The 25,257-nt window shown below is 46.7% G+C and overlaps 5 protein-coding genes across 6 annotated transcripts in view; 3 read left to right on the top strand and 2 right to left on the bottom strand.

Moving 5' to 3' along the window:
- Window positions 1-743: 743 nt before the first annotated feature.
- Window positions 744-13,744, bottom strand: LOC136950565 (poly [ADP-ribose] polymerase tankyrase-2-like). Its single transcript, XM_067244975.1, has 27 exons — window positions 13,244-13,744; window positions 12,605-12,829; window positions 12,341-12,436; window positions 12,067-12,103; window positions 11,887-11,962; window positions 11,646-11,740; window positions 11,260-11,326; window positions 10,829-11,015; window positions 10,418-10,539; window positions 10,006-10,097; window positions 9,848-9,926; window positions 9,516-9,678; window positions 9,291-9,370; window positions 8,954-9,099; window positions 8,607-8,772; window positions 7,969-8,188; window positions 7,539-7,648; window positions 6,161-6,349; window positions 5,310-5,568; window positions 4,865-4,947; window positions 3,983-4,103; window positions 3,563-3,660; window positions 3,363-3,437; window positions 2,956-3,061; window positions 2,671-2,857; window positions 2,396-2,552; window positions 744-2,215 (listed from the first exon to the last, which is right to left on the bottom strand). Exons 1-27 carry the CDS (start codon window positions 13,512-13,514, stop codon window positions 2,153-2,155), a joined length of 3,570 nt encoding a protein of 1,189 aa, XP_067101076.1. The 5' UTR covers window positions 13,515-13,744; the 3' UTR covers window positions 744-2,152.
- A 261-nt stretch (window positions 13,745-14,005) lies between these two features.
- Window positions 14,006-17,021, top strand: nudt13 (nudix (nucleoside diphosphate linked moiety X)-type motif 13). The gene is made up of 8 exons (XM_067244412.1): window positions 14,006-14,707; window positions 14,861-15,003; window positions 15,156-15,263; window positions 15,492-15,598; window positions 15,700-15,825; window positions 15,931-16,042; window positions 16,126-16,280; window positions 16,395-17,021. Exons 1-8 carry the CDS (start codon window positions 14,628-14,630, stop codon window positions 16,584-16,586), a joined length of 1,023 nt encoding a protein of 340 aa, XP_067100513.1. The 5' UTR covers window positions 14,006-14,627; the 3' UTR covers window positions 16,587-17,021.
- Window positions 17,022-17,123: 102 nt separating this feature from the next.
- dnajc9 (DnaJ (Hsp40) homolog, subfamily C, member 9) lies at window positions 17,124-19,539 on the bottom strand. Of its 2 annotated transcripts, XM_067244413.1 has the most exons (6): window positions 19,420-19,539; window positions 18,908-19,103; window positions 18,650-18,790; window positions 18,286-18,540; window positions 18,027-18,110; window positions 17,124-17,784 (listed from the first exon to the last, which is right to left on the bottom strand). In XM_067244413.1, exons 2-6 carry the CDS (start codon window positions 19,079-19,081, stop codon window positions 17,674-17,676), a joined length of 765 nt encoding a protein of 254 aa, XP_067100514.1. In that variant the 5' UTR covers window positions 19,082-19,103; window positions 19,420-19,539; the 3' UTR covers window positions 17,124-17,673. The 2 variants fall into 2 exon arrangements, with proteins under 2 accessions (XP_067100514.1, XP_067100515.1); XM_067244414.1 differs by lacking the exon at window positions 18,027-18,110.
- Window positions 19,540-19,866: 327 nt separating this feature from the next.
- si:ch211-207i20.2 (uncharacterized protein LOC568537 homolog) lies at window positions 19,867-23,383 on the top strand. The gene is made up of 5 exons (XM_067244411.1): window positions 19,867-20,098; window positions 20,384-20,561; window positions 20,678-20,736; window positions 20,842-20,944; window positions 21,126-23,383. Exons 1-5 carry the CDS (start codon window positions 19,907-19,909, stop codon window positions 22,172-22,174), a joined length of 1,581 nt encoding a protein of 526 aa, XP_067100512.1. The 5' UTR covers window positions 19,867-19,906; the 3' UTR covers window positions 22,175-23,383.
- Window positions 23,384-24,026: 643 nt separating this feature from the next.
- Window positions 24,027-25,257, top strand: part of ccser2b (coiled-coil serine-rich protein 2b) — a 37,837-nt gene continuing 36,606 nt past the window's right edge. Inside the window, exon 1 of the mRNA XM_067244110.1 lies at window positions 24,027-24,155. The gene's annotated coding sequence lies outside the window, so the exon portion shown is untranslated. The remainder of the gene's footprint in view (window positions 24,156-25,257) is intronic.

Genomic DNA, 25,257 nt, shown 5'->3' with positions numbered 1-25,257 from the left:
GCCATTTTGCAATGATTTATTGAAAAACCTTGTAAGTTGTAAATTTGAATTAAGGTAGTTGATTTTGTGTCATGTATAGTTTGTTTTCAGAGTCTTTGCTCTTTGCTGCTTGTTAACTGTTGAAAAAAGTGACTTCTGTTTCAAACAATAGCAATCAAGAAAAACTGTAATTGGAAAACAGTGACATCTACTGGTACTGACACCTCTAATCCAATATCTACTAAAGTCTTAACTGAAATAGACAGTAATCTACTGTATGTATGTTAGTATAGTTTTAGATATTATTTGTTAACAATTTACAGTTCCATAATTACCCAACTAGACAGGCTAAGAATATTGATCTTCCTTGCATTAAAAACCACATGGACAGTTTTCTCTCAAATACCGTGGAGTTATCTTTAATCTTTAATATAAATGTATATTTCATGGATTTGTCAAGTCTTCGTACAGAAAGAGACTAAGAAATGCCCTGCTGTCAAACACATTGGATTGGGAGTAATAATGATCCCTCTTAGGAACAATTGTTCAGTCTATGAATATTGCAATTACTCCTGCTTCTCAGAATTTTTTTAACCACGTATTTTAAACATTTTACATATAACAGTACTATTTAATACCATCTATTTGTGGTTTTGTACATGTAGACTTTCTACATGTACTACATGTAGACTTTCTACATGTACAACAACATTTTACAGTCATTATTTGAATTAATAAATACAACCAGACAACTGACAAAAAGAGATAATTCACAAAGATTGTTGTTTATTTTCTATGTGGCTGATGGCGTGGGATAGATTACCTCCACCCACAGTTCTGCCATCCATGATGAAGTTGTACTGTACATCCAAGCTGCAATAGAAGCAGACACCTCTTAAATATGACACAATAACCACACAGTATACCATGCAGGAAGAACAGGCATTTCAGAGAACATGACATGATGCAATGCCAATGTACAGCTTTACATTTTATATAAATGGTGCCGTCAAAACTAAATAGTTCTCTCTTCATTCTGCCCACATTCTAGTCTTTCTACAGGCATGTATATTAAATGAAACCATGTTGAGATAGTGTAACCTACCATATATCTGGACTCTCAGGCCTAGTGCATAGAGAGATTGAGCTGTACTGGACCTTATCTACGTACAGCCATAACAAATACCATACGTAGAGGAAGATAGGAAGATTCCACCATTGAACCAAATCAGCAAACAACGAGACATTCATGACCCTATTGCACTTAGTCTCACCAAATCCTCTGTACTCAATGAACAGGTGTTGTATGAAAGTCAGAATTTTTGGATCCTGCTACATTATGGTGACTTTTAAACAAACAATATTCCCATGATTGGATAATGACCCCTGCACTAACAATGGAGGACAATCCGGAACAAGCAGAAATTTAATGAGAATGTAGATATCAGTAGCTGCTTCAGTAGAAAACATTAAAACACGACCCTTAGGCAGTGTCCTCAATGTCCAGACCAAAAAAAAACAATAAATGACCATGCTTGAAAAAAGAAAAGAAAAAGATGTATACATTTAATTATGTAGACTAAAAAATACACTGTACTGTGCGGTACCACATAAAGAACACCGTTTGGGAAAGTAGTATTACAGCGTGTTAGATTGTTAACAGACCCCTGAATAGAGATGCTACAATTGTACATTGTAAAAATTATATTAAATAAAAGACTAAATAAACATTCACACCATGACACAACTCCACACAATTAATTAATAAAGTGCTTACATGAATAAAACAAACAAACATTTACAAATCATACAAACATTTGACAGTATACACTGTTTAAATATGTTATGTTTGCATGCAGGTAATAGTACAGAATGCCTGTTAGCCAATGCAGAGGCTCATTACTGATAACCAGACTTACCTCAATCAGTCTTTGCAATCTCTTCATATTGATCTGTGCTTGACTGAGTTTGACTGACTCAGCTGAACCAATAGAAAAATCGCACAAACCTTCTAGCTGTCCAGGCAGACTCCAGCAAATGCTCATCATGAGTAATGATCTCAAAAGCAAATAAAGGGATCTCCCAAGCCGGCAGGCGTGGTAACAACTCAACAGCTTCTTCTTCTTCTGTACAGTGGTTCTCTGGTAATGTTGGTCTCCTCCTCTCTCACGCCTCACCCATCTGTAGAGGAGTCTGGTTGCATGATCTGGTAGGTGATCAGGTACTCTGGGTAAGCCTGAGGAGGCAGAGAGCACTGCATGAGGATCAGCTCAAACCTTTATGCCCATATTAGAGACGGGAGAGGAGACAACCGGACAGGAATGGAAAGGAGAGGGAGAAGTAGAAAGGACAGTAGAAGAGAGGAAAGGTAGAAGTGGAAAGGAGAGGAGAAGAGAGGAGAGGAATGGTCCATTACCTGCTCTCCCCTGTAGATGACGTACTCTGCGAGGGCCAGGCCATTGACGCTGGGTCTCCCCGTGACCGAGTGGTGTCCAGGGGGGGAGTGGGCCATCTTCATGGCGCTGAACTGAAGGAAGGACTTCCCAAGAGTCACCCTGCAGAACAATAGGTGCCTGGACACAACCCCCCCCCCCAACAAATCAGCAATGCTATGGTGATCTAAACACCTCAACAACAAAAACACAACGACATGAACGGCAACGACATCGAAAGTCTCGGTTGGTTGTTTACCTCTGGCAGATGTGGCAGGATCGGTCCTTGTGCAGCGGACACCCCGTCCCGCCTCCTATCCCGTACACGTACTGGTTACTCTTGGACGAGTTCTCCGCAAAGTAGATCCCTGCCCCGAACATGCCTCCGATGTACGCGTGCCTCTCGTCGAAGCCCTTGTGGATGATGGCGTTAACGAATGGCGAACCTGCGTCGGGGCAGAGAGAACAAGGATTTGAAGAAGAAATGGAACAAGGTTCTCCGGGAGGGAACTTTCCTTCAGGATCAGGCTCTGGGGGGTCTCACCGTGGAACAGCATGCGCTCGTTGGAGTGGTTGTGGTTCTCCTCCGACACCTCCCTGCGCCGGTGGGTGTACCTCTCCCATAGCTTCTTGTTACACACCTTCTGGATCTGAACAGCCAACGTGAAAGAGTGAGACTACTGAAGGAGAGAGCAGCCATAGCTTGAGAGTTTTGCCATTTTACGCCTTTGTGCTTTCCAATTATAGCATTGTCACTGAAAGCTACTTCAGTAACAAACCTCTCTTGGCATAGAGAACACGGCTAACGAGCGTTTCACCAGAAATCTGTCCACACTTAAAGGAAGTACAAGAATTCAAAACAGAAATGGAGAATGCCTCGTTAGATGCCACAACGAAGTGGTGCCAATAAGGCAGAGCCTAAATGGCTATGGGTACATCACTGGCATGTACCTTGACAATGTTGTATCTGCTGAAGACCCCTCCTGCATGGCCCCCATCCCTGTGTTCCCTCACTGTACTCTGCATCTGTTTACACACAGACAAACAATCAACCATGTGACACTCATGTGGCTAATCACACCATTAACATGCCAGAACTGTGTTGACAGTCCATGTATGTTGGTGGTATTCAGCTATGTGACCCATCTTACCTCCTGCTCCACGGACTGGAATTCCTTGTCGTCCGTCGCTAGGTCGATAAGGATGGTCCCACTGTTGGCTGTGTTCAAGGTCAGGTATGGGTTCAAACCTAATGCACACACACTCACGTTAATATTCCTCTGAAACACACACACTCTGTAACTTACTATCCTTCTCTTTCTTGCCATCTCTCTCGTTCTTTCACTATGTCTCTCTCAGAAGCATGAAAGGCACAGAGCTATCCTATCAAAACCAAAGCACGTCTGAGCCCGTTTGATCTGAGATGGGAACAGGCATCTGTTACTGAGCTGTAGTGTCGGATGATTGTCCTCCAACACTCAGCCTGCTCCTTTAAATCTTAATACGATAACCACAACAAATGAATAAGGAATGAATGAGAGCTGAATAGATAAGACGGGAATGAAGCGTACTCTGAGGACCGCTGATGAGCCTCTCCACTCCTTTAATGATCTTGTGCCTGTGGCCATAGGCGATGATGCCAATATCCTTCAGCTCCTTGTGGCCCATGTCAATAAGCACGTCCAGGGTTATCTACACACCGGAAAAGAGAGCCGACTCTTAACCAAGGTTATCAACAATAAGAACTAAGGAGTAGGAACTCTTGACATCTGTACATGTGAGGGAAAGGTTTCTTTGCTTTGTGAGATGTAAAAATAGGAAAACACATGATGGCTGATCTGTAGCTACCCACCTACCTTAGAAAAAAACACTTACCAATTCGTTTTTTTAAAGGAGTGGCATGCTGACTGTTTGAGTGCTTGTATATCAACTATTGAATGAAGGCCCTCAGTGAGAAGTGTTGACAGAAGTGGTGCATTATGGGAAAGGGCTATGGGGTTTATGACCATAGATATATAAAAAGGGTAGATGTCTGAGTCGAACGTCCGCACATGGCGGTCATCTTGCTACAGTCAACTCGCTCACCCATAACATTGTGTTGATGCTACATGTACTTTTTAAATGGCCATAACTTGCTAAATTTTCAACCGATTTTTAAACGGTTTGGTTTGTTATCAACGTCAGAGATGTCGGTATGCATACTTATGAATAATAATGTATTTTTTTTTTTTTTATAGAATAGAAGTATGCAGTGGCATACCGACATCTTTGACGTTGATAACAAACCAAACCGTTTAAAAATCGGTTGAAAATTGAGTTTAAAAAGTACATGTAGCATCAACACAATGTTATGGGTGAGCGAGTTGACTGTAGCAAGATTGCCGCCATGTGCGGACATTCTAGACTCCGCCGTAAGACATCTAGTCTTTATATATATCTATGTTTATGACTACCTGCTCTTTGTGGAAGGTCTCCAGCAGGTGGTCCAAGCCCAGGTTGCTGAGGAACTGGGTGATGCACAACTCCAGGCCTGAAACTGCAAGAGGGTCAGGTGAGTGCCCACGTAGCACTTACGGAGAAACGTCGGGAGTATGTCGACCGTCTGTCAGTTCATTCTAGGTAGCTATCACTGTGATGCCCTAAGAACATTTGAATGGGTTTTGCAGCATGCTACTGTGCAGGACATCAGGGTCCTGGTGTGATCAGTCGTTAAGAACATACAGTAGCTGGTGGCAGTCAGCCAGCTGGCTGTGATGTCAGGTCACACAGCTGAAATGGAACAACCTTACATACCACATCACCAATGCATAATGACTCCTGTATCTAAATGTCAAAGGGGTGGACAGGGGAACAGGTCAACCATGGTAACAGCTCCCACAGGGGCGACGTCTGACTCACCCTTATACTTCTTGTCCGAGCACACGACCCCCTCCGCTCCCAGCAGGGCTGAGAGCTCCGGGAAGGCCACAGAGCCTGGGGTCAAAGTATCCCCGAGGCTGGCGGACGAGGTGGAGGGGATGGGGTTGGGGCTGGAGGACAGGCCGGGTGGCACATCGGCTGTGGGTGGAGCTGCCGTGCGGGTGATCTGGGGCTTGTAGCAGCCAGGCAGGGTGGACGGAGGCATGGCGGCAGTCAGTAAGGCACGCACGTCATCCGCCTGAGAAGAGGGAAGGAGGGACAGAGGGAGGAAAGGAGACAGAGCGGAGATGGGACAGAGAAGGAAAAGGAGAGAGATATAAATGACCATGCTGTGTATGACACATCTATCAAGATCACAACACAAACACAGCAGACTCCATCACAGTGTAGTACAGATGCACACAGACAGCAGAGACAGAGGCTGGTGCCAACACACATACATACACAATTGTAGGTGACATGCATGTACAGATCGGTCAGCCAGGCAGCCATGTCATGTGATGAGCTAGCTATCCAGGCGGGTGTAAGACAGGGACAGACCACCTCCAATCAGGCAGAGTTTCTGGCTAGGGTGAGAATGAATGTCAAAGGTCAAGGAGGGTGACAGCAGCAGTCAGATACATTGAATCCCCTCAACGACTGGGGGATGGCACTCAAGATGCTGATTAGATCAATCAAACCGCTTTTTTTTTCTTTCAGTTGAGGGATTGAATGTATACTTTGCGAGCCAGTGGCAAAACACATGGCAGTCAGTTGGGCTCTCGAGAGGTGCAACAAGACCTAGGGCTCTTTTCTGATAGGTGGATGGAGAGATGGGGGTGGGTGGATACCGTGATGAGGTCCAGCGGTGATTGGCCTTCCTGGTTTCGAAGGGAGGGGTCAGCCCCGTGGGCCAATAGGAGAGCGCAGAGTTGGGTCCGGCCTTTCTGGGCGGCCTCGTGGAGTGGCGTGAAGGCCCACTTGTCTGTGGCGTTGACACATGCTTCGTACTTGATGAGCAAAGCAGCCACATCCACATGCTGCGAACGAGACACACGCAACTTCCTCTGGCTATGGCTTCCACTTCCTGTTTGGTTTGTTTGTGAGTAGCAACATTTAAGCCGATGTACATGCTCCAAAACTTCCAATGTGTGTATTTAGGCAACATGAATTAGTTATGTTTCAGGTAACCTGAATGAGGTGCTTTGACACCACAATGAGGTGCTTTGGCCAACAATTGAGTGAAGAACATATTTCTTGGAAGGGAAAGTTATGCTATGTTGTTTCACTGAATATCTGAATGTCAAACAGCAGTTTGAACCAGCCCAGTTTCTTACCCAATCCTGTAATCTATTCTCTTCCTTTTGAAATCTGAATATAATTATGAATTGCTAGAATGACACCCTTCTATTTGAGAGAAACCAATTGCTATGTGCAGACAGCAGGAGCCAGAGAAAAAAAAATTCTTATGATGAGCTACTCAGGCTCTCGGAGTGAAGAGACAGCGAGAGAGTGAGATAATAAGAAAGAGGGAAAATGACAAAGAAAAAGAGCGAGAATGAGTCAGAGAGAGAGAATGAGAGAGAAAGAGAGAGAAAGCGTGACCCTGATCAAAGTTTTCTGGTGGTCCTTCAGTCTCTGACCATCTGTGTCTGTCTGGCAGACGGGCAGACAAGTGGCCATCATTACACCAGACACACACGTCATGCTGCAGCTCATCACAGGGTCTACTCGGGCTCCTCAGAGGCTCTCACAGCTGAATGGGGGGGACGGGGTCGAGTTACATTTACATTTAGTCATTTATCAGACGCTCTTATCCAGAGCGACATACAGTAAGTACAGGGACATTCACCATGATGTGAGAGTGCCCAAAACTGGTTTAATGTTTGAGTGTCTGTGTGCGTTTGTCTGTGTAGCTGCATGTTTTGTATACCTGATTTATTTGTGGCTAAACTGGTACAGTCTTCTGTATGTGTCAAGGACAAGGCTTTTGCATTTGGCAATTCATGAAGCATTGCTTTGGAGGGGGAGAAGCATGTGTTAACAGTATAGAGACTCACCCCACAGGAAGCAGCGTTGTGGAGGGGGAGGAGCCTGCGTTAACACTATAGAGACTCACCCCATAGGAGGCAGCGTTGTGGAGGGGGAGGAGCCTGCGTTAGAGACTCACCCCATAGGAGGCAGCGTTGTGGAGGGGGAGGAGCCTGCGTTAACAGTATAGAGACTCACCCCATAGGAGGCAGCGTTGTGGAGGGGGATGAGGCCGCCCTTGTCTTGGGAGTTGACCTCAGCTCCATGCTGCAGCAGATACTCTGCTACCTCCAGATTGTTGTAGCCAGCTGACACAGGACATGGAGAGGCAGGACAGAGAGACAGACAGGTCAGACAGAGAGACAGGACAGAGAGACAGACAGGTCAAACAGAGAGACAATACAGCAAGATATAGGACAGCCACAACAGAGAGAGAGAGAGACACACACAAAACACAACAGATACATTGTCAACTGTAACTGTCAGTAATGAATGATTACTGTGTTCAGATTCCTGTAGCCAGGTTTGGGGTGTAGTCGTGTGCGGTCTACCTGCCGTATGGGTGTAAGTGTTGGGCTCAGGGTTAGGATTACCCTCCAGGTGGGGGGTGGCGGGTTTGGGGTAATACCTGCCAGGTGGAGAGGCGTGGAGTGACGTCCCTGGGTGTCTCTACAGTTGACGTTGTCGGGGCTGCAGAGTTTCTGGACGCGGGCCAGACAGCCCTTCTTAGCGGCATCCAGCAGGGCGGCGTCGCCCCTCAGCAGGTCCTGGATGTCCCCCTCCCCATCCATCACCAGGTCCAGGGGGGTGTTCCCATCCCGGTTCTTCTTGGTGGGGTCCGCTCCGTGCTGAGGGAGCGGGGAAAGGAGGCAGGGGGGGACAGGACCACATGAAATATACTTGAAAAGAATCATGTTAATGATACAAGTACAAGCACAAGTACAAGCAGCATGCTGACAGAGGATAAGAGAGGGTGAGCCAGCCCCATCATCACCCCCAGCCCCAGCATCACCCCCAGCCCCAGCATCACCCCCAGCCCCAGCATCACCCCCAGCCCCATCATCACCCCCAGCCCCAGCATCACCCCCAGCCCCATCATCACCCCCAGCCCCATCATCACCCCCAGCATCACCCCCAGCCCCAGCATCACCCCCAGCATCACCCCCAGCCCCAGCATCACCCCCAGCCCCAGCATATCCCCCAGCCCCAGCATCACCCCCAGCCCCATCATCACCTCCAGCCCCAGCATCACCAACCCGAGTCTACCTGCAGCAGCAGTTTGCAGATCTCGTATTTGCCCTTGGCGGCAGCCTCGTGGAGGGGAGTGAACTTCCACAGGTCTGCCACATTGACCACAGCACCGTGGATCACCAGCAGCTCAGCCACCTCGTAGTGCCCGTAGGAACAGGCATTGTGGAGAGGCACCAGACCCCTGGGGCGGTGTGAGTGAGAAAGAGAGAGAGAGAGAGAGAGAGAGAGAGAGAGAGAGAGAGAGAGAGAGAGAGAGAGAGAGAGAGAGAGAGAGAGAGAGTGGAAGTGAGACTGCTGCACAGTGGTGTCTCTCATGAGCGTTGCTGGGCTCAGCTCAGAGGAAGCACAGGAGGAGGTCTCACCCTTTGTCTTTGGCGTGAACGTCAGCTCCGTGCTGCAGCAGGTAGTCCACCACAGACACACGGTTGTAACCAGCAGCAAAGTGCAGCGGCGTGGACTGACGGCCCTCCACGTCCCTGCAGTTCACATTCTGCAGAGTACACAGCATCTACACACCACATACACAATCAACACATATACACATCCCAACAAACAGAACAGGAACACTTAAGATGCAGGTGTTTTCGATTTAGGTTATGAAACATGCAGCACTACATAGACTGAGGGCAAATACAGATTGGCAAGGGCCCAACTTAGAGTGCACTTGTTTTTAGGTAACCAGGGAGGGACTGTGGTTACCTTGACAGTCTCCAGATCTCCTGACTTGGAGGCCTCCAGCATCTGACAATCCACATCCAAGTTCCCAGACAGCACCCCCTCTGGAGAGACCAGAACCAGCCAGAAGGATTCACACACAGGTTGGAAGGAGTGTTCAGCAACAGCGTGTGGAAACCAACATCAAATGCGTACTCTAGACACCCCCTCCTACGGTACCCTGCAGTGCCTGGTCCCTGTGCCCCCTACCTTGCAGTATCTCCTGGATGCTCTCCTTGGCCAGCTGGGAGGGGGAGAACCCCTGGAGGGAGGTGAGGAGGGGGTCACACCTGGAGCTGAGCAGCAGGCGGCAGGTCTGGTGGTGGCCACAGAGGGCGGCCCTGTGGAGGCCCTGGCTATCTACAGCATTAACCTGGGGGGCACACATGCACACACACGGAGAGAGAGAGAGAGAGAGAGAGAGAGAGAGAGAGAGAGAGAGAGAGAGAGAGAGAGAGAAGTAATCTACTGTAAGTACACCCAGCAAGAACAGGAAACAAAACGCCTCCAGCTCATTTGCACGCACGTGCACCGCCCCTCACCTTCGCCTCGTGCCTCACCAGCATGTCCACGACGTCGCCGTGGTTCTTCTCCGAGGCCAGGTGCAGGGGCGTCTGGAAGCTGGGGACACAACGACATCACACGTTCAGACTGGAGAGCCACACGGACGACGGCACCTCGACACACCATATGGTCTCACTCTTTAGTCTCGCCGTTGACGTCGGCGCCTCTCCTCAGCAGCAGGTCACACACCTGCTTCCTCTTGGGGGAGGGAGAGGAGGACGCACAGTGCTGCAAGACACACAACCAAAACTTCAGCACTGACATCACGCAGATCAGGAGTTCAAATAGACACGCTAGGCTATGCTACGTTTGACAGCACTAGGAAAACCCCACCAGATGCTTGGGGTGAGATGTGCACTTGTGACGGCTGTTTGATATATTGCTATATATGTGATAAGAATAATCCTATAGGTTTGAAATGATAGCCACAACATTAAATAGGTCATTTCACCAGGTATATTTTTGGCACGTGAATGAAGCTGGAAGATTAAAGTGGTATTGGAAGATTGTGATTGTGATCCACATGAGGGGTTGATGTGCTGCCTCACCAGTGCGGTCTCATGAGTGAGGGGGTGTTTGAAGCTGAGCGTCTCCTGGGTCAAGTGCTTCTTCACACGGGCCACATCTGCCTCACGAGCAGCCTGCAGCAGGGCATGACCTCTGAACTCATCTATCACACACACACACACGCACACGCGCACACACACACACACACACACACAAACCAGGGTAAACTTGTTTTCTGTCTGTTACTTTGCTGCATTCCCAAGACTTACAGCACAGGGAGTTCCCTGCACATCCCATTTATGATCAACCGAACGTTCAAAGCCTTTCAGACTTCTAAGAAGAACTTTGAGTCAGAAGCCATAACCTTGAGGCCATTTACAGAATCTTATAAAAGTGAGGCTAGGTCAAGGAAGTAGATGAGTCTTGAAGGTGGGGAGAGAGACAGTCCTTACAAGCCAGGCGTTCTTTGAGCTGGGGGGTGGGGGCCAGGTCGATGGCACTCTTGTTGTGGCAGTTGAGAACGGTGGGGTCGGCTCCGTAGCTAAGCAGCAGAGAGCAAACCTCCACCCTGTTCTTGGAAGCAGCCTCATGGAGAGGTGTGAACTGCCACAGGTCCATGGCGTTCACACATGCTCCGTGCTACAGAGAGAGAGAGAGAGAGAGAGAGAGAGAGAGAGAGAGAGAGAGAGAGAGAGAGAGAGAGAGAGAGAGAGAATGAGAGGATAGAGAAAGAAAGACAGAGAGAGAGAGAGCATGCAATGAACCAAAGCTAAATAAGAGTGTTTGCTAAATGACTAAATGTAAATGAGTTTTATATTTAGGGTTATGAGTGTGAGAATGCTGATGCGGTTGGTTTAGACACATTGTAGGCTGCTGCTCATACCTTGACCAGGAGCTCAGTGACTTCATAGTGTCCATAAGAGCAGGCGTTGTGCAGTGGAACCAGATCACTGGAACACCAGAGACAAGCCCAGGTTACTTCACAGGTGGAGAGGAGGCGTTTCACAGTTTGGCTTGTGGATTGTGTGTTAAGGCATTGGAACACACACGCACAGACACAAACAGTGCTATCACTGTACTCCAGTATCAGGGGTGAGGTAATGCTGTCCAAACAGAGCCACCATACATATGGCCTCTGGCCTGTACCAACCTCCAGCTCTATCTCACCCCCAGTCCGTCTCACCCCCAGTCCCTGTCTCACCCCCAGTCCCTGTCTCACCCCCAGTCCCTGTCTCACCGCCAGCCCGTCTCACCGTCAGCCCGTCTCACCCTTTGTCTTTGGCCTGGACATCTGCTCCATGCCGCAGCAGCAACTGAACTGACTTCACACGGTTGTAGCCTGCTGCCAGATGAAGGGGTGTGGACTGAAGAGCAAACACACAAGCACACACACAGACAGTCCCGTAATATACACAACAGAAACACAAACAATAACACAGAGGATCCGTTAACGTATAAAGTGTTCTGGCCCAAACTGTTAGACATTAGCAAGACATAAAGAGAGAGTTACCTTGCGTCCATCGCTGGCATGACAATTGACATTCAGTGGTGTCAGCAGAGCCATCAGCTTGTCCTCATTCCCACTCCTATGGTGACACCACACAGACATTAGTGCAAATCTTTGATACTATAGTGAATTTCAATACTAAAGGCAGTGGGGAACTACAGATGGACTGTTGATATTCTGTACCTTGCACTCTCAAGAAGGTCGTCTTTTCTGTATTCACCTGTGTTGGGGGAAGGGGAACATACATACATACAAATACATATCAGACTTCAGGCCAAGTAGGGTTAACTGATAAAGCAGATTTGAGTAGGATTCCACTGAGTGGTACAGAAACAGCCAGAGGAGTAGTCGGCTTTGTTATTCCAAAACCAAGATGGAGGCAGTGTTGATGTTTGTTAGGTACAGTACGTCCTTAAGTGTGTCAGATAACAGTTCTTGTTGTTGTCCTCCTACTCACCGTTAAGAACTGCTTTTGTGGCGGGTTCTGCCAGGTCCAAGGCTGTTCTCCCATCAGTATTCCGGATAGTTGATTCTGCCCCATGCTGGAGTAGAACTGAGAATAACAAAGAACAAGCCAATGACGTCATCAGGCACACAACAGGGCACATTATTGTGTGTGCATGCGTGTCAACGCATTTTTTGACAACATCAATTTGGTCTGTGCGGAGACGCCCTGGGTGGTACAGTCTAGCCATACGGGTATGTTGACCTGAGGCCCTACCTATGCAAACATCTATCTTGCCCTTGATGGCAGCCTCGTGCAGGGGGGTGTAGTTCCACTTGTCCCTGGCGTTGGCCTCTGCTCCGTGGTGCAACAGCAAGTTGACCACCTCGGCATGGCCGAACGAGCAGGCGTTATGGAGCGAGATCAAGCCGCCATCATCCCGGGCGTGAACATTGGCGCCGTTTTGGAGTAAGAAGGCCACTACGTCCTTACGGCCAAAACCTGGGATGATGGAGAGAGGCAGGAGTGCATAAGGAGATCTGGACTATTCAAATGATTACAGCACCATAATGATAAGACCAATCTGTAATGTTATTATAGGGGATGTAGACATAGTTCACAATAAATGAATACACACACACAACAACTTGGATACATTGAAGGCTGATGATATGTGATCTTTCCATATGGAAGACTATAGTCTAAGACTAGAATTGTTACGAGTGTGTGGAGGCACATAGACGCCTTTGTGTCTGAGATGATCTCTGACAGTGAATTATTTAATTGGGACCATGAACATGTTAGTTGCCAGAACTTGGACGAGCTGGTACCTGGACTGCAAAGTATGCAGTTTACACAGCGGTACGAAAGCAGTACCAAAATATAAACACAGTGCGGCTGTCTGGACCGACTCACCAGCGGCGAAATGCAGCGGGGTGGATTTCCTCCCAGCTGTGTCCCTACTGTTGACATTTTCAGGGTTGACGAGCTTCCTCACGCGCTCCAGATCCCCGTTTCTGCAGGCCTCGAAAAGCGCCCTGTTGGGTTCACCTGTCCCCGGTGTGCGTAATCCCGAAGGCACAGCACCACCCAAGACCGACACCCCGGAAAACCGTCGGGCGGACATCAGCGCTGTGGTGTTTTCAAGTCTGGAATGTGCGTATCCCCAAAGCCGCACCGATGCCATACAATGAGTGTGATTCACTGCAGCCCACAGTAATTTAAAAACATAATCAGACGCCCACACAGTATTTTCCTCTTACACTGACCAACAGTCATCGTTCCAATCGATGAGGACGTTTACATCTTATTTTAATGTCTCATCATCCGCAGAAAGATGTAGGCTTTAGAAATGCGCTTTTCCGAAATTCGCAAGGTGGCAAAATGTTGATTGTGTACTAGGTTATAGACCCGTATCTCTCCTACGCCCAAATTAGACCAAGTATTTTAGAGAATTACAGTAGAGTAAGCGAAGCGGCAGATAGAGCGCGAGCGCCCTCTAGACGTGGTTTCTAAATGCCTTCCCAGGTATTCCTTGCGCTGATCTTTAGCTAGACAGGAAGAGCTTTTGCCACTCATGAAACCTATCAAAATGGCTGAACATCTGATCATTTGAGCAGGCTTAAGATTTGTTGATCACTAACGCACCCGCTAGTAGGAAGACCACGACACCAGGCACTGTGTACACTTTGTTTCAGGTGATCCGATTCTGTAGACTATAGTCTGTAAAACTTTAACCGACATGGACGAATGATGAGCGTGTCTGCATTTTGTAAGCCTACATAAGTTGACAAGCTTTAGACGACAGCAGTTACGAAACAACCTCCAATTCACTTCAACCCTAAGAGGTGGAGGTTGACCACAGCATGTTCCTGTAAAATACGAAGGTTTATGATCGGTGTGTTGGAATAATATCCAGAGCCAGCTAATATTATTTCGGATGAATGCCGCTGTGAATGCCATGTCCAGACTGCAATTTTGCTGCAGACCGTAAATGCTGCACTCACAGACCGTAAATTAACCTAATAGATTTCGGGGACAGTTTGTTCCCTGCATGTGATTTAACAGAATGTTCTTCTTTAGAATCTAATCCAAGTGTTTGCATGCCAGACATTGACAAGGTGCAGCTACCAGGGTTTAATGGATATTAAATACAAATAAATGTGTTAATTGCATTCCGTATTCTGTCATTATGGTCTTATCTACATGAGGCACTTCAGTACATAAACAGCTGGAATCAACTGACACGTGACTGGATGTTGTGTGCATAGAGTGGCCAGGTCTGTGAGGAGCTTGAGTCATGCTCCAGCCACTGAGGATCCTTAGCAGATCCTCATGGACACTGTCCCGATCTTGCTCCAGCTATGTGGCCAGAATGAGGTCTGTATAGTTGACTCTGTCACGCACACACTTTCTTTCTCTCTGCTTCTCTCTCTTTCTGTATTTGTTTGTATCACTTGTGGATCTAGAGGGGAGACCTTCCATACAGTATGTTAGAAATGCTACAATTACGTAATTAGCTTCCTGGTCTAGGCATCTGAACAAGCTGAAAGAGGACGACAATGCGTGTCGGGTTGCACTGCAGTCTGGGAACATCTTTCTCTACCACAAACTAGCTCCACTGCTGCAGCGTACCAAGAGTGGAATATTCCAGCTACAAATCCTCCAGACCAGTGGTTGGTTTCCATCATTCTGTAAAAAGATCTATGTAGACAAATACCAGCAGTGAACAGTGGTTCTTTAAATGAGACCAAACCTGTGTAATATACCATTATGAACATGGGTGTTATGGGTATGTTATGGGTGTGCTTGTTTGGTTTGTTTTCAGAGGTGGATGCGATCCTGGAGAAGCTTGGGGGAGATAAGGAGATGGTGAAGGAATCCATACTGATCACCTGCAATGAACAGAACCAGGCACAGTTCTCTTTGGATGTTGGTAAGAAGAACACAGTGTTCGACATGACTGTCTTACAGTTAGGCTTAAGATGACTCTTATTCTTTAGAATTAGAATAACTCGTGTCATCATAGACTTTCTATTTATCATACTCTCCCTCTCTATTAAACTATATCTCTGTCACTACATGTCAGTATACTGTCTGTGTGCCTGTTGGTCTGAGCTATGGTCACTTCATTGACCTGACTGCCTCCCTGTCTTTGTTGTAGGAGAGCTGGAGCAGGGTGCAGTAGAGGAGCTGTGTGGAGGAAACTTCATCGATCTGAGGAAGGCCTTCTTCCTCCTGCATGGCCCTGAGGCTCCACTGGTGGCTAGAGTAGGTGCTGACAGTCTAATGGATCTGTAGAGTTGTCAGGGTTTTATGTTTATCCATGCCGATGCACACTTGAGTTGTTCATGTGTGTTTTTGGCACCCAGGGGCAGGCTTTGCTTCGGTGGCACCAGTCCAATGGCTTCTGCAGTGCCACGGGGCAGCCCACCCAGAGAAACCAGTCGGGCAGTCAGAGAGTGTGTCACAGGAGTGGCATCACCTACTATCCCAAGGTAGGACACCACACCACGGCAGGAAAGGGTAAGAAGTGACCTTTTTTATTTTCATCAGTGGACTGGATTTTTTAAGACTGCTCCGATTGTCTGTTGTGTCATCAGATGGCCCCTGTGGCGATTGTACTAGTGTCTGATGGGAAACGGTGTTTGTTGGGGAGGCAGTCTTCCTTCCCACGGGGGATGTACAGCGCCCTAGCTGGGTTCTGTGACATGGGTGAGTCTCCACACACACATAAACACACACACACACACAAACATGATATACACACCTACAGTTTCAAATGCATCCCTCCCCAGGTGAGAACCTGGAGGAGACTCTGAGGAGGGAGGTAGCTGAGGAGGTGGGGCTGGAGGTGGAGTCTATCCAGTACTCAGGGTCTCAGCACTGGCCCTTCCCACAGAGCTCCTTCATGGTGGCCTGTCACGCCTTCGTCAACCCTGACAAAACACAGGTCGGCAGGAGAGATTGTGTAAAATGTTCACATTCAGACATGACCTCTAAAGTTACTTGTAAGAAACCTTGTAATTTATTTCGTAATTGACTAACTTACCAACTTTGTGGCCAGCTGAGTGTAGATGAGCTGGAGCTGGAAGACGTTCGCTGGTTCACTTTGGATGAGGTCACCGCTGCGCTCAAGATCAAGACTCCGCCTCGGAACCCTAAAGGAGAACCACCCACGTTTTGGGTCCCGCCCAGCTACGCAATAGCCAATCGACTGATTCGGGAATGGGCAGCAAATCAACAACTCAAATCCTAGCGGGATGAGAGGGGAGTTTGTAACCAACACAAGAGTGACAAAGCTGTGGGACTGCATTGCCTTTTTTTAACAGTTACGTCTCTCTAGAAACCTGGCTTTTAATTAGCTTGGGATCTATTGAACTAACTAGATAGGTTAGTAACCGTTGGGTCAATTATGTTTGGTCCTGGTCAGAACTGCACTGTGATTCGGACGCATGTCCGATGTGGAGGAGGCTACAGTGTTTGACCTGATGCCATGGCTACTGAATTTCATCAGTTATTTTACTGATGTACTGTACTGTTATAATGTGAGGGCTCAACAAAAATCTCATGTACAATCAGGAAGCCACAAGTGCCCTGAAATGTCAGATGGCTTTCTTTGTAAGTGTTGAAAAAAGTGGCCTTTGCTGACAGATATTAACCATTTTTAATTTTCATTAAACTGATCAATGACTACCTTTTCATTTTGTTCAACGATCCTTGTCTTTACAGGAAAATGGTGAAGATGATTGTGATATATTATATTGTAAGTAAATGGACATCCACAATGTGAATGAAAGTGTTTGAGGTTTTATCCAAAAGTAGTCACTCTAATCAAAACATACACAACACGGAGGTGCAAACAAAAGAAATACATACAATTTTACAACATTACGTCCCAATATCTAGCCTATACAGTCTACTTAGTTGTGGGACCACTTGGACATTAAGATAGGGTGACAAGGTACACATGAGGGTGACACGGTACACATCAAAGTAACAAAATGCTCATTTTCATTTTACCTTTTAGAACATCTTATTTCAGTGTTACAACTGTACATCTCTGTATACAGCCCACCAAAGAGGAATTCTGGTTTCTACAAACACTGCATGAAAAGCAGAATCTTTATGGTACTCGTTGCTCAATATCAAACATCTAGACCTAAACAGATCAGATCAACATGGGGGTTATCAATCCCTCACATTTCACACTGACCTATCCATTCCTTTACACACTCATCCAGATCAAATATTTTTGTGACGAACGTTTTAATGTTAACATATTTAATCAAAAACTGCAAGGGGCAACGAGGCCGTGCTGGTCAGAGTCTCTACGCAGGGAGGACTCACTTCTTTCCCTTCTTCGCTGTGGAGGCACGGGGCATCTTCTTACAGTACTTATCCTCCAGGTTGGCTATCAAATAGTTGAACTCTGTCTGGTTGGCCTGTTGTTTCCTCTGTGGAAGATGAGAAAAGGAGAGAGGGACATAATCCATGGGTAGCTTGGATAAGATCTGCTGGAAGAGTTTGGCTTCTGATGGACCCCTGTTTACATGATTCCATATCGTTCTTCCCTCACCTCACGGGAGTCTGGTGGACAAGGCACTTCACCTTACTTGCCTCGGGGGGAATGTCCCTGTACTTACTGTAAGTCGCTCTGGATAAGAGCGTCTGCTAAATGACTAAATGTAAATGTCACCTGTATCATGGCAACCAGACTGCTTTCACTGGTCATCCCCATCTCCTTCTGCATCTGCTCTGCCTCCTTCTCTTCCTTCTGAGCCTGGGGGGGTGGGGTGGCAAAACCACAGTACGATCAACAGATCACAACCTGTATAAGGCTGTTGTACATACAGACCAAGATGCCTGCTCCGATTCTGGTAAGATAACTAGCAGGTGTTCTGGGCTACCTGGCAGCTAGAGTACTGTAGGCTTGTGCTCTGGTTAAGGTAGCTCACCTTGCGTTTGCGGCTCTTCTTCTTTGTGGCACTCTCGTGTGTGAAGCCCTTGTAGGCGGTTAGCTCTCCTGCGTCTATGGCACCCTGCAGGATGTCTCGGAAACGTCCCTCGTCCTCCTGTGTGGCACAGAGCACTGACTCCATGATCTTGTTCATGTCTCCCTGGCTCTCCTCGTACACACGCTTCAGATCCTGCTTCTCTTCGTCTGTGTATTTGTAGGACTTCTCAAAGTCCAGGATGTCCTGCAGTGTGATCTGGTACCAAAAAAAAGAAAGACATGGTCAACCTGGCCTTTTGAATCTCATGTCATTTAGTACATGACATATTAAAGGGTGCAGGATAACATAAGTATTTTTTTTTTACCTTTGGGAACATTGTTCTCCAGTATTCTTCCCAGTTACGGTTTTGGTCAATTGAATCTGACTCTTCATCAACGATGCCCTGCTCGTCGTAAATAGCTCTTTGGTCTTTATCACTCAGCACAGCGTAGACCTTCCCAAGAGCCTGTGTCAAGACACCCCCAAAACAATACGACATCAATGTAGATCATGTCAGAACGGTAGAAATATTGCTACACATAAAAATGAACTTTTTCTAAATGTAAATATCCGGGAGTCCTACCTGGAATTTTACAGTGGCTTGTTCGTCTTCAGGTGCTCTGTCTGGATGGACCGTGAGCGAAATTTTATAGTAGCCGCGTCTTACCTCGGCCTCAGACGCATCCTTTGTGACACCAATAACCTCATAGAGATTTGACGTCTTAAAGAGCTCCTGGCACTGTTTCAGCAATCCCATGTTTGATTTGTAAGTGAATAACCTGGCAGAAAATGTGGGGACCGATGCATGAATATGAGAATTTGATCATTCTCGCAAAACCCACTGAATGTATCCAACCGTATCATGTTTTATCAAACAGGATAATAGCCAAACAATTCACGAACAACATATGAACATGCAATTAACCCAAGCCGTTTTGCTTTGATGTAGTAGGCTTAACTAGCTAATTTTAGTCAGCCACCCATCTACAACAGTAGTGATGGGAGACAGCAGGCAGATATATCATATGCGTAGCTTGTAGCAAAGTCGTCTCATTAATTCACAAGTGTAACAAAACATCTTTGATAATAACTTACTGTACACGATTGGACAAAGCAAGAGGTTCTTGTTTCCCTTTTATACGTTGCTATAACCAACTAGTCACACTCCAAGCCTTCTCTTTCACACTTACGGCTGCGAGTATACACATCCGTTCTCCAAAGTTTAGCGCGTAAATGTCGTCATTGACAGCGACTCTGGTTTTCATAATAAGAGCCGGGAAGACTAGAGGGCAACCGGCTGAGGTTATAATGCAATGAACGGGACACAGCGCACCGCGGGATGGTTCAAGAAAGCCAAACGAAATACATTTACTACTTCCTTCCAAACCGGAACTAGTATTACGTGTGTTTAGTCAAACGCTTCCGTCTAAGCTTAGTCACTATTTACGTTAAGTATTTTGAATGTATTTTCCATTCGAGACATTGATGCATTATGATTTTATGGATATAATCGTAGCTCTAATCGATGAGACTGACATTTTTTTTTGCATTCGTGAAGTAGCTAGTGAGAAGAACTAGAAGAATGTCCAATTTCATCGCGCTGCAGACACAGTTGGCTTCGGTCATGGAGACACTGGTTCACGCGGCCGTGGCAGAATTGGGTAAACTTGTTGAAGACACCTCGGTCTTCGTGTTCAATCTAGAGTTAACACCGAAGCACAACGAAGATGACGAGATGACGACAAAATTGCAGACCGAGAGTCAGATGAAGATGGTGAGTGAATCTACTCCAGCGAGGCCTTGCTCTGCCTAACTCTATAGAATATTGCCCTAAATTAGCTACCCCCTGATCAGTTTATTTTGGTCCGTCCATGACTTGGTCAGGGCTTTTCAGTAGATTTGTTTTTGTTTGAAGAGACTTCATGTAATATGGGTTGACTCGTGCTCCTAAATGTGGTCACTCTAGATTTATCGAAGTGCCCTGGACAATGCAAAAGCTTATCCGTACACTTTACCCATGTTAATGTATCACCACCACGTGTCTAAATCTCTTCTCCAGACGCACTTTGCTTCAGTCATGGAAACTCTTGGCAATGAAGCACTTGGTAAAATCATGAAGATCGTGGATGACACCAAATTTCTGATGGAGTTTGAGCAGAAGTCCTTCAAAGCAGTTCGCGGGAGGAAGAGTAAACCACAAGCCAGCATATTGAACATCCTGTCAGAGGGAGGAATGGGTAAGGGATTGCCTCAGGTTCAAGATATCAGACAGATGACCAGTGGCCACTCCTGGCCAGATCCACTGTGGTTAGGTTCAGCCTTATAAATGTCTCATCTGTTCTCTTTGCTGCAGCAGAGGAGCATTCGTATGGCGGTAGTGGAAAAAATATGGAGGAGACCGTTTCTACTCAAGTAAGCAAATGAACATTCATGTCACTATCATGCATACGTTATAGCCCTCTTGGGGTTTCCACAGCTAAGCGCATATTAACCAATCCTGGTGTTGTGGTCTGGCAGCCCACAGAGCCTCAGGATACGGATGAGCCAGAGGCTCCCTTCGTCCTGGCTGTCAGTGTGAAGGACGAGCTGGGCAACATTGACCTGGGAGCCATAGCTGAGAGTAAGTATGAGGATCGGTTAGATCCCGACCTCAGACAGTGACACACCCGTCTCACGCTGAATAGGGGGATGAGAGGCAAATGTTCTTAATGGTATACTCCATGTACATGCAGCCCGTTCTTCACAGTTGGGTGAACACATGGCTCTTTTGCTGACATAGGTGTTTCCTGTTGCCCTTTTAGGAGCTGCTGCAGATGCGTATGTGGTCGACGGGACACCTTCCTCGGACCACCAGTATGAAACGGTGCCCATCGTATCCCAGCCCAGCCAAGCGGACCTCCTCCTCGAGAAGCTGGTCCGGCAGAGGAAGCTCTTCATCTGCACCGAGTGTGGCAAGAGCTTCTCCACTCAGAGCAACCTGAAAGCCCACCAGAGGATCCACACGGGAGAGAAACCCTTCACGTGCGTCATCTGCAACAAAGGCTTCGCCCACAAACAGAGCCTGCAGGACCATATCCGCACACACACGGGGGAGAAGCCCTTCGAGTGCCTGCAGTGTGGGAAGTGCTTTGGTAAGCAGGCTCATCTTAAGACTCACTCCATCATACACACGGGGGAGAAGCCCTACAGCTGCGACCTCTGCGGGAAGAGCTTTAACCTGGCCCAGAACTTGGCCCGCCACCAGCAGATCCACACAGGGGAGAAGATCTTCACCTGTCCCATCTGCGGCAAGGGCTTCACCCGGGCGGTCACGCTGAAGACCCACGAGCTCATCCACACAGGGCAGAAGCCGTTCAAGTGCGCCCAGTGCGGAAAGAGCTTCCGTCACGCCGTCAACCTGAAGAACCACCAGCGGATCCATACAGGCGTCCGGCCGTTCAGCTGCGACCTATGCGGCAAAACCTTCCGCCAGTCGGTGAACCTGAAGATCCACCGGCGCATCCACACAGGCGAGAGGCCATTCGTGTGCAAGGACTGCGGGAAGAGCTTCAGCCAGCAGAGCAGCCTCATCTCCCACGGACGCACCCACTCAGAGGACCGGCCGTTCCCCTGCAGCTACTGCGAGAAGAAGTTCAACAACGCCAACAGTCTGAAGCTGCACCTGAGGATCCACACAGGGGAGAAGCCGTACGGGTGCGAGATCTGCGGGAAGACCTTCAGCCAGGGAAGCCACCTGCGGACACACAAGAGACACGTCCACGCAGGGGGCAAACAGTACATCTGTGACAAGTGTGGAAAGAGGTACTCAGACCAGCGCAATTTGAAGATGCACAAGTGTGTGTATGCCTGACATGTGATCCCAAAAGACATTTGATCATTGTTATGCAGTTGTTGTGTTCTGTAATTTGTATTACGAGGATGTTGGCATCACTGGTCCTGTTGCCCAGGTTTACAGTATGTCTGAGGGGCACTTTACACCATAAGAGCCTTGACTTGAAGCCCATCATTTTATAAGTAAAACAGGCTGTTTGTGTGCAAGGACTGTGGGAAGAGCTTCCGCCAGCAGAGCAGCCTCATCTTGCATTGACGCACCCACTCAAAGGACCAGACGTTCCTCTGCAGCTACTGTGAGAAGAATAATCTGGACTTGTCACACAAATAGTCCCTTTCATACAGTCTCTGTACTGGCTGGTATTTTAGATAGTTTACTTTATAGATATAGATTGAGATTTGATTTGAGATTTTGTATGGAGCAGAAGTTTGTTTTCATGAGTTGTGTAGGCTATTTATTTTGATCCAACCTTAGACTTTGAAACGCTAACTGAGAAACTAAATTAGTGTGTATCACAGGAACCAAAAATGCCTGATGTCTCATACGAAGAGAATGAACTGTGTGTGCTACTGTACAGTCATGCATTTTTTGTAAATGTGTCAAAGGACACGTGATTGATTTAGCATTTCATAACTATAGCTAATATTTTGCTGTGTAATATATTTGTAAAAAGAAAGAAAATAGCACTGTTAGTTGAGACCATCAATGCAGATTTTAGTTTTTTTCTTCTGTCAAACAAATCATCAATCCCCAGTAATTCATAACCCATCTGTTCTCTTAGGGGTGAATTTTTCAGTGATTACTTCTCCATGGAGTCGTTAATTATGACACAACACGCATCCACTATTCTCATGTCAGAGCATTGTTACAAACACTGATAGATGCTGCTGCCAGGTATAGCTATGTATCATTGATGGTTGTGTGAGAGAGAATTAACTGGGTAAAACAAAGATCATGGCAACAATTTATGAGCAGAAATAAAAGCATTGTAACATGCATCCGGGATTTTATGGTAGATCTGGTTCTAGTGGAAATTATACAGCTTTTGAGCTAACACTATTGACACAATTATGAAGAATACATATTTTTACGTGATGTAGAACAACTTAAAAACGGTTGAAACAAAATTAATAATCAAGAAAGGAACTATATTGCCACCTGCTGGCAAAGTAATAAACGGCTGCAATGTGAATATGATAATTGTATAATATTGGCAATGGTAATCGTGCAATCATTACTCAAATACAATCATATACCAATACATCATGCGTAGTCGCTTCCATTACATTTTACACCAACCCTGTATTTTCGAGAATAGCAAGGCAGGGGTAGGAAGGGTATGTTTATATATCTGACGTCAGTGTCAGCTGTGTACAGTGTCGGTATACAGTGAGCGTGTGTATGGATGATTCAGCGAGACTCGATTGAGCAACAGAAAGCACTTGACACCGACCAGGTTAGCAACAATGAACACCTTCCCGGCTTTGCAATAGCTAGCTACCTCCAAGAGACAGTTTTAATAATAGTTAGGCTAGCTAGCTAGCTCGCTGGCTATCACGCTATTGTAGTTGCCCAGTGACGAGAAAGGGCAGTACGGACGACTGGAAAAGCTGGATGATTTGGTGGACCTGACGCTGGGCCGATTACATTTGCTTGGAACGAGACGTTGACTGCCAGTTGGAAGCTAGCTAAAATGCTAGATCATTACTATATATGATCTAATCTTCTTATTTTCATAATATGTAGTCTAGCTAAGCTAGAGTAATTATCAGACAAACAGTACTGTAGAAGGAGATTTTAGAAATCTGTTAGTCTAACTAAACAGAATTCGGGTGATTTCAATCGGTTGTTTGCAAAGCCTTCTACAATAGCTGGCTTTAACATTAATTAACCTTAAACGCAACCACTATACGCTAATTACATTCAACCATTCAGTTCACTTTTGAATTCAGGAAGTTTGCGGTAACGCAGTCGGATGCTGCCACATCTACTTGTATAGGTAAGTAGCTAGTCTTGGATCTTCCGTCTAGTGCCTAGTGTCATTTACATGAAGAAGCGAGTTTTGTCTGTACACTAGTGAACATTGGAAGAAATGTGGCTTATTCGTCATGAGCAACCAACAACAAAGTCGGCCTAGTAGGCTACTTATTGCATGAGTACAGGACTAACTAGTGTGCGGGACAAGTGTGTACGCCACCACTACCAACATTCCTCTGCAGCTAACAGCGTTCCATCCATACTTCCCTGACTTGGAAGTGTGTCCAACTGCCAGTAGTAAAACAATCCTGCATGGTGGTGACACGTATCTTGACTGTCATTGTGTGTATGTATTCGTTAGGGGAGGCCCCTTCAGAGTCTTAACAGAATGTCTGTCTGTCTGTCTGTCTGTCTGTCTGTCAGTGATTGATTTAACAGGGTTTTCTCCTCCCCTCCCAACATGCCATTTCTAGAGTAGGGAACACATCAGGGATATCTGCACTGCTGCTGCTGCCGTCGCAGATTGACTGCAGGAAAGCTAGCTAACTTCTGGTAACATAAGACCTATCTTAAACCCTATATGCACTGACTCACTTTATCCTAAGTATATGACTATATTGCTATGAGTCACATAGCAAACAACCCAACATAATCTTTTGTTTGTTGAAGATTCCAACACAATCCACTGACAGAAATCACTATGTTGGTTAGAATGAGGTCTGTCTATCAGTATGACTGGTGTGTATTTAATCACAAGAAAGCATGGAGGGATTATGGCTCTCACTGTGCTTGTTAACTAGATTGATCATTAGCCAGGGCTTAGTTTAATGCTTCTGGGGATGGACGGACGACTGGACTCTGATAGCTCTCAAATCTAATGGGCACAGTTAGCCTTAATAGTAGAGAGCTTAATGATGCAACCTTTGGTATTAAGTTGTTGTAGTCCACAAGGGCTCTGTCATAGTCTCTAAAATGACAATGTTCAGTGTATTGCCTATGAATGTGGCACAGTGGCAAAGGTTTTCCCCCTGCTCACATGGGTTCTCCACCAAGAGAACCCCCCCCCCCCCCCAAAGAACAGAACAGCTTCCCCACCCATGTCTCCAGCCAGGACATGGGATCTG

This window comes from Osmerus mordax, chromosome 10 (genome assembly GCF_038355195.1).
Source record: "Osmerus mordax isolate fOsmMor3 chromosome 10, fOsmMor3.pri, whole genome shotgun sequence".
Classification (NCBI taxonomy): Eukaryota; Metazoa; Chordata; class Actinopteri; order Osmeriformes; family Osmeridae; genus Osmerus; species Osmerus mordax.
The sequence above is the reverse complement of the archived record's forward strand: the minus strand, read 5'-3'. Positions and strand labels throughout refer to the sequence as shown.

Excerpts from the sequence above, each read along its gene's own strand:
- nudt13 (XM_067244412.1), top strand. The coding sequence starts at position 14,628 with ATGCTCCAGCCACTGAGGATCCTTAGCAGATCCTCATGGACACTGTCC. Across the intron at positions 15,826-15,930 it reads GCATCACCTACTATCCCAAG|ATGGCCCCTGTGGCGATTGT; the intron begins GTAGGACACCAC and ends TTGTGTCATCAG. Across the intron at positions 16,043-16,125 it reads AGCTGGGTTCTGTGACATGG|GTGAGAACCTGGAGGAGACT; the intron begins GTGAGTCTCCAC and ends ATCCCTCCCCAG.
- LOC136950565 (XM_067244975.1), bottom strand. The coding sequence starts at position 13,514 with ATGGCATCGGTGCGGCTTTGGGGATACGCACATTCCAGACTTGAAAAC. Across the intron at positions 12,104-12,340 it reads CACAAAAGCAGTTCTTAACG|GTGAATACAGAAAAGACGAC; the intron begins GTGAGTAGGAGG and ends CCCCCAACACAG. Across the intron at positions 2,858-2,955 it reads CGAGCGCATGCTGTTCCACG|GTTCGCCATTCGTTAACGCC; the intron begins GTGAGACCCCCC and ends GCCCCGACGCAG.
- si:ch211-207i20.2 (XM_067244411.1), top strand. The coding sequence starts at position 19,907 with ATGTCCAATTTCATCGCGCTGCAGACACAGTTGGCTTCGGTCATGGAG. Across the intron at positions 20,099-20,383 it reads CCGAGAGTCAGATGAAGATG|ACGCACTTTGCTTCAGTCAT; the intron begins GTGAGTGAATCT and ends TCTCTTCTCCAG. Across the intron at positions 20,562-20,677 it reads CCTGTCAGAGGGAGGAATGG|CAGAGGAGCATTCGTATGGC; the intron begins GTAAGGGATTGC and ends TCTTTGCTGCAG.
- dnajc9 (XM_067244413.1), bottom strand. The coding sequence starts at position 19,081 with ATGGGATTGCTGAAACAGTGCCAGGAGCTCTTTAAGACGTCAAATCTC. Across the intron at positions 18,791-18,907 it reads AAGCCACTGTAAAATTCCAG|GCTCTTGGGAAGGTCTACGC; the intron begins GTAGGACTCCCG and ends GTCTTGACACAG. Across the intron at positions 18,111-18,285 it reads AGAAGAGCCGCAAACGCAAG|GCTCAGAAGGAAGAGAAGGA; the intron begins GTGAGCTACCTT and ends CCACCCCCCCAG.